The following is a 10,839-nucleotide window of genomic DNA, read 5'->3' on the forward strand; positions in this document are numbered from 1 at the left end:
CTCTCACTGTCTTTCTGGCAGAGAACTGGCAGACCTTTAGCATGTGTGGGTGGCCTAGATTCACTGTGCCAGGAAAATGCTTGTCCTTCCATCACACCATCAGCATTATCAGAGAAAAACTGTCAAACAATGTTCCAGATGTAACAGATATGCTACGCCCTTTAAAATAATGCTGTAAAAGGTTCTTTGAGCAATGCCATAGAAAGACCTATTTTGGTTTCATGAAGATCCATGCATGCAAACTAGATATATGACTGCAAAACCTTTAAAAGGGTTTAATTTAGACTTGATGTAAAGGTTGAACTAAATGGTTCTTGTATGCAAGACGTGTGAGTGTCAAGCCCCTTTTTTAGAAAGGTTTAAAGTAATTTCCAATTGAAAGGTTCTGCACACTCACACATCTCTTTCCAACCACCAAAAGTGGTTCTTCAATGCTCAAAGAACCTTTATTTGTGGGAGTGTTTAATCTGGCTTAAAAGTCACAGAACATAAGGAGTTAAAGACAAGTATTTATGTGGTGGCTTCTAACTTCCATTCACTTTTAACCTAATTAATATGTTTGAGCAAGATATACATTCAGGAGTGGTCACTAAAGCAATTTCAAGCAGAAACTAAATTCTTTTAAAATCATATCTATATAGGCATATCTAAAGGCAGGTTAAGAGAACACAACTGATGGTGCTGGCACTATAGATTTAGTTTGCATGTTCTCTTCTCTTGTAGCTCTGCAACAACAACCATAACTGCCACTGTGATGCAGGCTGGGCACCACCATATTGTGAGCAAGCAGGAACTGGCGGCAGTGTAGACAGTGGTCCAGTGATCACACACAGTAAGTCATTTTTCTAAGCAGTATACTGCTTTATTTATGTGTTAATCCATTCTGGTATTTTGGAATTTTTTGACCTGTTTCCTTTTGGTCTTGTAGGCAACTTACTTCCTGTACTGGTGATCCTGCCCTTGTTTCTCGTCCTGGGGTTGGCTGTCCTGTTTCTCTGGTGGTGCTACAAGAAGAAGCTGCATTCTCTTAAGGAGACAGCTCACAGTCCTCCTCGGATATGCATTAAGTAATTGCTGAAATTCACAGCTTTGATGGTTTTCACAAACTCATCACTTACTGTACTACAGATGTTCTGTTCTTCTCATCGTGCTTCTGTCTGAAGTGCCTTTTATTTGCTCTTCAGTGTGCCAGGTTCACCAGACACTAAAGCTCCTGCGAATGGTCACGCCAACCCAACATTCCAGCTGAAGAAGTCTGACACAGAGAAACCGGTAAGACAGTTTATCTCCACATAATAGCAGAAAGAAGCCTTTCCACTTCTTCTGTAATTTACCTAGGATGTTTAAATAAGGATAATACATACAGATGTAACTGATTTACATATTTATATTTATACATACATATTTAATGAAGAATCTATACCCAGTGTTGTGTTTTTTGCATTAAAGGAAAGCTGTACTGTTGTGTTTCCTCCTGCCAGGCTAGCCAAAGGTCTAGTCCTTCTGGTCCACCGAGATCGAGACACTCCATTGTTAGACCCACTGTGAAACCTCCACCAATCCCAGCATACGCATTACAACAGCAGAGTCCACTCCCAGAGATCACCTCCAGTCCACATCCATCTCCAGCAGTCACACCCAAACTCAGACCAAGCCCCCCCAGCAGACCTCCCCCACCCTGCCCTGTGAACAAACCCCCTCAGGTCAAAGAGGTGAGTGTCCTTCCTCTGCTGTAGAATGCCTCTTTTAATAACCCAGACCCACCATCACCTTCTCAAATCCTTTTGAAGTTATAAGGAGTGTTTCAGTCCAAACCTCTGAATGAGGCTCTATACAGAACAGTCTATCAGATCAGCAGTTGTTTACATAAATAAGTCTTAATGGTACATCAACAAAAACATCAACATCAAGTTAATCAAGTTAATCGCAGATGTCTTTCATATGTTAAAATTCAAGAAAATATAGAATATGTATTGTTTTAGTAGAGGTGCTAACAGAGTAGTCTTTTGTTTTATTTCCAGGAGGTATCAGAAAGACGAGGCCTCCAAGTGTCACCAGGGTTGTTACAGAAAGGGAAGTCCAGTCTGATGCCCCCTGCTGGACATGTTAGGTAATTCACTGAAGAAAGCAGCACTGGATTCAGGAAGAATAATTTGCACCGTTTTTTCCAGACATGAATTAGGTCTATTTGCAGTTGCAGTGCCAATGTGAATCATCATTGAAAATTCTTTTTAGTCTATGTTTAAGCTAAATGTGGGTCTGGGATACTAGCTCTAGAACATCAACTGTAATTGTAAGAGTCTGAATTGTTTTAAATATATATTATATATATATTATATGAGCATTTCTGTAGTTCTATTCATAATGAAATTTGACCATAATGTGAAGGAACAACTGCCAAATTATCATCAAACTGTAAAATGGAAAGTTTTTGTGTGACATCCATCTATATCGCGTACTATGTTAAAAATAACATGGTTTTAATAGAATTTGGTTGGTAGGTTAATATGCTTTGTTCCTTTCTTTCTTTACTCTTTAGGTATCAAACTGAAATCTGTGGGAAAAGCTGAGATTTTGTGGAGCTCATGAAGACAATGGGCATTACTCCTCCGCATACAGTTTTCTTGAAATAAAAGACTGGAACGATGTCCAATATCCAGGCATGCACACTTCTTCAGGAAGCGGCCATCAAGACTTTTAAAGTTTAACACCATGTCTGCCTAATACACTTGGAACCATAAGTGTGACATACTTGTTGTATTTAACTTTCTTTTGGTACTGTTCCAGGATTCATGTGCCATATTTTTTATGCATTATTTCACATCTATTTATTGCTACGGCTTCTGGCTGAAGATACAAGGGAAACGGTTTTTGATACTGCCTTCAGTATGAGCATGAACATATAGCATACATCAAGAACGTCAGTGTAAGAGTGGATTGCACGCAAAAAAATGAAGAAAAATGTGCCGTCTCAAGTGAAAAACAATGTTTACGCATTAACTGGAAGAGCAGAGACAATTGTGTGTTTGGTATATTAGGAAAACAATAAGAACTTATGTATAGCAATAACTAGAGATTCACATTCTACAGTGATTATTTTGATCTGTATACCCGTTCTTCATCTTATTTTATTGCTTGATTTTAGACTAAAGCAGTTAGATCAGGGGAATTTGCAAAGATGCTGCAGATTGTACATGAATAATATAATGCATCAGAGCATTCGTCGCCATCCTGTAACTCTCCAGGGAGATGAGCCTGGCTTTGCTGTCTCTTTATTCACAAGCCACTCGGGAATACTTGACGAAATGCACCTTATATTATGTACAATAAGGGCATCAAACCAGGGAATGTATATGAAAGATATACCGTATAGACGCTGTTAAGAATTTTGGCTGTAAAATGTTTGTTTTGCTATGAGAAATTGCTGAATGAAGTCTGGGCAAAATGAGATTATAAAAGAGTTGTATGGATTATATATCTAAAGGCTTTTTGGAGGACTTGGTTTAATTGAGTTATATTTGCAGGTTGTCATAGACGATTTCCAAATGCTCAAAGGCTTGTTTTGTGTATATGTAGATCTAAATAGCCTTAAATGGTCCGAAGGAAAGGCGCTTTGAGCATTTTGCAGCATAAGGGTATTATGAGATTGAATACTGTTGATTCTGATGAGAGTCAACAACTAGGCATGCTGATGCCTTAAAATAGGGACCATATCAAATGAGGAAACACACTGTGAATCACATGAGTATAACCGTCCACCTAACGCTGGACCATTTCTAAAGTAGCCTACCTAATGTGTGGTTTTATTGTATTGTCCTCAGTTCTTCTGTTTACTTTGCACCTTAATGAGTTGTGAGAAATGTACAGTCTGTTATTAAGGCTTACAGGAAATGGAAATGTCTTATTTTAAACGACTGGAACTGATTAATCAGCTGTTCTGAAACAGTGTCATAGATGGAAAATCAATGGCTGCAAAATCAGATAAAATAAACTTTGCCTAAAGAGCTTTTTGATATTTTCATTGTGTGTCAGTTCTGAATAGGCTACACAGTGTCATTTGGGAAATGCACTATATAGGAAAATGTATGTGGACACCTTTCCATCATACCTATATGTTGGAATTATTGCTGATACCCATAATAATATGTAGAAGAAGAAGAAATCATAGCTATATGCTTATGTGAAGGTTTTAAACCAATGTGTTTACAACTGTTTTTACAATGTAAAGGATAGCTAATGCTGTGGATGGGAGACCCCTCATATGTACCAACATGTTATTACACTGCCAGTCTATTGAGATGGGTAAATATGGCTCCCCATAAAGAACCCATATCATAAGTAGGATTTGTTGTTAAATAAAAAAACACTGTTTTTGTTGTCAGTGTGAGGAAAACCAACACATTTACGTATGTATTTAAATGTATGAAATGAAGCATACAGTATGTAAAGATAGGTTGGTTGTGAAAATGTAGATGTTAAAATGTGACAGTGAGTTTGGGGATGGGGGTGTTTCAGTGGGGGAGAGGGTAGTGAATACTTAAGTAAACACACTTGGGCACTACACTTGTTATTTTGGAAGATTCTTACTAAGAGGAAAACATTTTACTCATTAAATTTAATCACAGACTTGTGTTTAGTGCTCATTACAAATATTTTAATGCACCATTTCTATATTTTTTTAAACACAATCAAATTCATCATAGTATAAAATGAAAATGCTTACAAATCTCCTAATTCACCTGTTATTCTGTTGTAATGTTGACATCTTTTTTGACTTTTAATTTCTCCATATTTCCTTTTTTTTTTTTTTTTTACTTGGTAGAGTTTTCAGTATTTTTAAAACCTGAAAAGTGTCTTAAGTGAACATTTGGGAGAAAAATAAAACAAGACAAATGTGGATTTCGTAGCTTTATCAGACTGGTCTCGACTCCACAGCTTCAGAGAAGATGCTTTCTGAACTGCGACAGGTAGCTAGGCTAACTAACGCTCGCTAGCTTGAAAATGAACCAAATAGACTAGTTAGATAATTAATTGTGTTATTCTAAAGCTTAAAAACTAGCCCAGGGTTAACTAACTAACTACCATGTCACACTTTTCGTAGTCGAGAGAATGTATTTAACAGTATGATAGGTAGTGCTAGCAGTGTAGGCGTGCTACCTAGCACTACCTAGCTAACTGTTTGCTAAATCGTTTAATCCTGCAAATTTACCCAGCGTGAACTAGTGTAACTGAATAGTCGTTTAACACTGTGTTAATTGTAATTATTCATTATAATAAGTGGTGTTTGCGTTCTCTTGTATTGCATTTCTTTCAGGTTATTAGGTTGCTGATGTTTCTGTGTAAACGCAACAAGCCTCAGAGAGGAGGAGGGTTACTGGTTCTGCTGTCCAGCCAGTCCAGCTTGCCAATTTACAGACAGCTGACATACACTGGTACAAGTCTGTAGAAGCAAGGTTACTTGTAGGGACCTTGTCTTATTTTTTTCTGTAGTAACTGCATCTACCTTTCTGGAAATGCTTTACACTATATGTTGAAACACTGCTGTGAGAATTTGATTGCATTCATACTCAGTAGCATAAGTGAGGTAGGATCTGATTTTGGATGATAAATTCTGGACCACAAACTCCACTCCACTCCAGGTACTGGAAGATGTTCCAGAATGAATTAGAATGGGTGTCTGGATACTTTTGGACATAGAGTGTATTTCTATTTAAATTATTTTGCAGACTTTGAGTTGTTTGTTTGTTTCATTTTCCTCATTATATCAATAAATAAACAAATTTTTCTCATTCACAGTTGCTGCTGCTGGTAAGTGGTTTGTCAGAGTTGCCAGAAAAGACAGAATGGCAGGTCTTTACTATTTTTTTCTGACTAAGACCAAATGGCCCAGTATCAAACTCAGATTATCCTACATGTATTGTGTGTTTTTGGCCTTTTTAGAGGCTCTAGAGAGACTTCGGTCCTTTATCTCTGTCTGTGAGTGCCCTGATCAGGATGAGCTCCACAAGTTCGCAGACAACTTTGGGTCTTTGCATTTCGTCTGCTCCTTCCAGGTATATTTGCCAACTACTATTATGGAAAGTGAATTTTACCAAAAGCTTTCTTTGTGCTTTTTAATTTAATCTTTTATAGGTAGACCATGAGAGCCAGGATGCGGAGACTGAGACTGAGAGATTTCTTCGAAGAGTCAGTCTGGTTAATTCTCAGGTCAGGCCAAAGACACAAATCATTTTACAGACAATTTGAAAGTGATGTATGCCTGAATATGCTGTTTTTTTTTGTTAATTTATGCAGGTTGCAGTTATTTTCCAAGTGAAGAACAAAGAACTCACACGACAGCAAATATTCAGGTAAAATAATATAAAACATATATTTGTTCACAGTGTAAAACTAAAACGCAATGATGAAAGACTGTATTTCTTAAGGGTTTTCTTTTTTTTTTTTAGTAGCTCCAAGAGCAGATGCGTGGTGGATCATTTTATTTCCAAGGACTGTGCGACATATGCCCAGTTCGTTCTTCTCGTTCGTTCGTTCTCATTGTTTCAGACTTTTCACCTTATTAAGTTATTTACATGTGCCTTGGAATAACAAAATCAGGCTTGTTATGTCCTTGATTAACCTCAAAATCTAACCTCAAGATCAGTGGTCAGTCCAGATAGACATACAAACCTGTGACCACAACAGTAGAATCTGTAGATTGACTACTTCATGTTTACCAATTCCAAATTTATATCCAGGTCTATGCTTTCAGTGTCAGATTTTTTTTTTTCTTTTTTTTTCTCCTCAGGAGTCCATTCAGTGTGGGCCATCTCCCTTCCTGTTGCCAGATGCACCTAGTCTTGGGGGAGAGACTCCCTCTCTTGCTTCCCACTGAGGCTGTGGAGGCTGGGTTGTGTGGGGAAATAAGTATTATTAGCCTGGCAACCCTCGGCCCCTGCATGAAACTCTACCCCAACTGGCCAGCTCGCCTCTCACATATACATATATCCTTTTTAATATATGACACTTACTGACAAGGAATGTATTTATTTTTCTTTACATTTACAGTATCACTCTCTTTGTTAATTGTGATTGGAGAGTTCTCATTGTAAACATACATGTTTAGGATGCCTACAGTGAGATTTTTATTAGTTTTACAATTTATTCCATTTAATTTCAATGGGTTAAAATATGTTTGACTACAATTGGGAGAAAGGATTTTCTTATCGGCAACCTATTCCAAGCAGTCTTAATTTGACTCGTGAATTGCATTGTGCGGTGCCTAGTAGGACCACATGGGGGATACTAGAGCATCTCCACCCCAGTAGATTAAATGGCTACAGGGATTGTGAAGTTAGCCAGGCACTTAAATAAGTGTGTGTACATCTGCTTTATGAACAAATGACCTTGCTTTCACTAATTTATTAATGTTTTTCCTCAACATCCGTAGCACGTGTTAGTATATAGTCCCAGTGGAATTCCCATAATGCGAGAAGAGGGACAGATACAGCTGAGCTTCCTCCAGAGCCTGGCTGACTTGCCATTTTGGAGAAAACTGGGTCTGACTGGAATTCGCTGTGCTGATACGCACACTGCACAGGGTAAAGTACATGAGAATTGCCTTACAATTATCTAATTATAGCTACATCTTTTTTTTTTTAAGTGGACCTCATGTGACCAGAATCAGTGAAAAAATGTATGCATTATTGTCCATTTACTTAATAAGAACTTAATAACAAGTGTTGATATTTAATTAACCTGAAAAATTAAAAGAATGCTTTTGTTTGTCCAGGCATCCTCTTCTATGAGATGACATTTTCTGCAGAAGATGAACACCAGCCAGAAACTGAGCCTGCATGTAGCCAGGCTGTGAGTGAGGATCTAAAGTCAGAAGTCCATACTGTGGAGCAAACCATCACTGTTTTTCTTCTCATTCAGTACAGCGACCCCTTCCACTCTCAGCTCTTCGACTTTATCAGTATGAGACACATTTCTGTTATTAATTATGAACAATACCTGTTATGGTATAGAGGAACCACAGTCAGTGTTAATTTCTGTTATGTCCATCTATGCATGGTTAATGGATCTGATACTGGGGTGGGGAACTCTGGAAGGGGTTTGGAAAGTGCTGATCTAGAGTAAGGGTTTTTTACAGGATAGTTAAAAATTACGAATATTTATTTCTCAGCTGTTCTCTGTCAGATGATAAACCTGTTGTTGCCAAGAGCATTTCTCATTCTATGTAAGAACTATTGTTTGTTGGTTTGCTTTATGAAATGTATTAAGCGGGTGAAGAGATTTTAGAGAGACAGCTGGACAAGGTGCTCTGGCGCAATGCAGAGAAAGTGAGATCAGCTCTGCAGTCTCTACTGGAAAACACCCTCAAGAGATTTCTGAGTAGAAAAAAGGCAAGATGCTTTACAGATTCATTACACTCAACTACACAAGCATGATTACAGTTTTGTGGTTTTACTTTAGCTGTTTTTCACTCCTTTTTGTGTGTGTGCTTCTGCACATTTGCTTATTTGGTTCGTTTACCTGCTTATTTGTATGTTATGTGCGAGTGTAGTCTAGAGAAAAGATGCAGTCTGCCATGTCGGTCATTGTGGGGTCAGTAAGCAGTATTGTGAGCAGCAGCAGCAGTGCAGAGTTTCGCTCTGCCTGTCTGAACAGCATGAAGGTATTTCACAGCCATTTAAAACAAATCTAATGAACTGCACATGATCACAGTTAGGGTCATTTGGACTCTCTATTATTTGCATTTTAGTTCAGTACTTGAGTAGAGAGGGAATGTTCAAACTGATATATGTTAGTTACATATAACATTTGTGTACCTGTTAAATATATATGTATAATAATAAACATATAATAAGTATATATGTTTGTCTTTTAGGTACAAAACACCACTGATCTGTCTGTAGCCATGCATCAGAATCTGCAGAGAGTTTTAAGTGGCCGTCTTGTTTCTAGTGCCTCATGTACTTCTGGAAAGGTTTGACGTACTGATTAGTTGTTCATCTTTTTGGAGGTTTTCATTTATTGTATTAGAAATTGAGGAAGCTGATCATTCCAGTCAATAGAAATGCAATTTGTTTTCTGTTAGGCTGTGGATGCAGCAGTCTCAGGGCAGAACGACAGTGAGAGAGTTAAAGCGGGTAAGCTGAATTTTACAGGGTTTCTTTAGATTTGTAAAAAGTCTGAAAAACACATTTTATGATAATGTTATAAAATGTCCTATTTTTTACTACAAGAGGTATTAAAGCATAGGATCATACATGAAGACCAGTGTATATTAAACAGCACAACATTATTCACCTGACAGTAGTTCTGTGGTCAATAAATGATCTCTGGTATAGGAATGAAATAAAATATTGTCACATCACAGCAAATTAACAAACTTTTTTTCTACTTCTATTAAATAATAATTTCAGAGATATATGTTTTTGATATGTCTTTAATGGGGGCACATTGTAATAATTCAGCAGGGTCATCACTGCTTATTGGTGGGTTGTCATGCACTTTGCCTGCTTGTGACCAACCCAACCTTCCTGGCAAGAGAGCTGAAAGAGAAGAGGAGTTTCCTGTAATCTCAAAGAGATGGTGTTCAGGGGCTATTGATGGGGATTTGGAATCCTCTGAGAGCAGCTGGGAGGCTTTGGACGCCCAGGTTAACCCTCTGTCCTCTTCACAACAGTCACAGAGTCAGCATGACATGAACTTATTAAGATCATCACACACCTCCCAAAGCACTATTGAACAGAACAATCAACAGGTGAGGTTCTGGTTATGATTCTGATGTATGTAGATTTCATTAACCAAAATGCTACCAAGAGGAATAGTTACTGTACTGTTTTATATATATGTTGTTGCAGTTTGGTGTCCTCTCATATTGCTTTCTATTGTGTCTGTTCAGGTTGAGTGGGAATGGCTTCAGGAAGTTGAAAACATATCCAATTGGGATTGAAAAAAATAAATAAATGTAATCAGTTTTCAATATTGTGCATTTAGCACAGTTCTGTTTTCACAAACCTGTTTGTTTGATAAACTAAAGTGATTGTTTGAATTCCAGACATTATATTTTATTTTTTATTATATTTTGATTACTGTGTTCTTACAGTTACACCAGTTAATGGTTTAACTCACTTTCTGTGATGTGTTCACCATTTTCTGTATTAAAGCATGCATCAGTTTTTACCACATGATGGCGCCAACTTGTCAGCTCCTTTTGTCATACTGTGGCAATGAGTTGGAAAAACCTGGAGTCTTGTGAATGGGCTTGAAGCATTCACATTGCTTTGTGGACAAGAACACATGAATGCCAACAAATGTAAACCAAAGAACAAGTCACCACCAAATAAGGCTTGGCCAATCGTCCATTTTTGAGGTAATGGAAAAACTAAATTGTAAACTAAGTATTTTTGTAAATTCTTTCTGTAAGAAAAACCTTATGTTGTTCTTGACAAATCTGTATGTTTAAAAACATTTGTACATCTAAAATTATGTTCATTTTAACCAACACAACCAAATGTGTGCGCTCAACAGAAATTGTTTATTGAATTTAAATTAACACAAAATGTATCCATTACCCCAAACATAGCCAACTGATCACGACATGTTTAGTGTCTAAAGTTTTTTTTTTTTTAAAGGCTTTCTTTAGTTTTGCAGTGGTGCTATGAGGTCTAATGTGGGAAAAAGTAGTCTAACTTTAAAATCTGTTTTGGTAACAGATATATAATCAGTATTTTAGCGTCGGAGCTCCACTGCAGACTTAAAGAAGAAAACATCTGACACTAAATATGGCTTGACCAATCGACCATGTTTAAGGTAACTAATGGAAAACTGTAAACTGAACCACCTTTT

The 10,839-nt window shown here is 37.4% G+C and overlaps 2 protein-coding genes across 3 annotated transcripts in view; both read left to right on the forward strand.

Annotated features, from left to right (window-relative positions):
* Positions 1-4,657, forward strand: part of adam19b (ADAM metallopeptidase domain 19b) — a 29,172-nt gene extending 24,515 nt beyond the window's left edge. Inside the window, exons 18-23 of one of the 2 annotated variants that reach the window (XM_072663800.1) lie at positions 724-832; positions 929-1,067; positions 1,185-1,272; positions 1,482-1,712; positions 2,022-2,110; positions 2,540-4,657. In XM_072663800.1, the coding sequence (XP_072519901.1) occupies positions 724-832; positions 929-1,067; positions 1,185-1,272; positions 1,482-1,712; positions 2,022-2,110; positions 2,540-2,570 (687 nt within the window). In that variant the 3' untranslated portion in view covers positions 2,571-4,657. The remainder of the gene's footprint in view (positions 1-723; positions 833-928; positions 1,068-1,184; positions 1,273-1,481; positions 1,713-2,021; positions 2,111-2,539) is intronic. The other variant, XM_072663801.1, reaches the window with a different exon arrangement.
* A 1,186-nt stretch (positions 4,658-5,843) lies between these two features.
* On the forward strand, positions 5,844-9,897 carry top6bl (TOP6B like initiator of meiotic double strand breaks). Its single transcript, XM_072664208.1, has 13 exons — positions 5,844-5,850; positions 5,941-6,053; positions 6,133-6,207; positions 6,295-6,350; positions 6,447-6,509; positions 6,788-6,983; positions 7,433-7,580; positions 7,772-7,957; positions 8,266-8,387; positions 8,549-8,659; positions 8,873-8,971; positions 9,083-9,134; positions 9,893-9,897. Exons 1-13 carry the CDS (start codon positions 5,844-5,846, stop codon positions 9,895-9,897), a joined length of 1,233 nt encoding a protein of 410 aa, XP_072520309.1.
* The last annotated feature ends 942 nt before the right edge of the window (positions 9,898-10,839 follow it).

This window comes from Salminus brasiliensis, chromosome 19 (assembly GCF_030463535.1).
Source record: "Salminus brasiliensis chromosome 19, fSalBra1.hap2, whole genome shotgun sequence".
Taxonomy (NCBI): Eukaryota; Metazoa; Chordata; class Actinopteri; order Characiformes; family Bryconidae; genus Salminus; species Salminus brasiliensis.

Excerpts from the sequence above, each read along its gene's own strand:
- top6bl (XM_072664208.1), top strand. Across the intron at positions 7,958-8,265 it reads TCAGCTCTTCGACTTTATCA|CGGGTGAAGAGATTTTAGAG; the intron begins GTATGAGACACA and ends AAATGTATTAAG. Across the intron at positions 8,660-8,872 it reads CCTGTCTGAACAGCATGAAG|GTACAAAACACCACTGATCT; the intron begins GTATTTCACAGC and ends TTTGTCTTTTAG.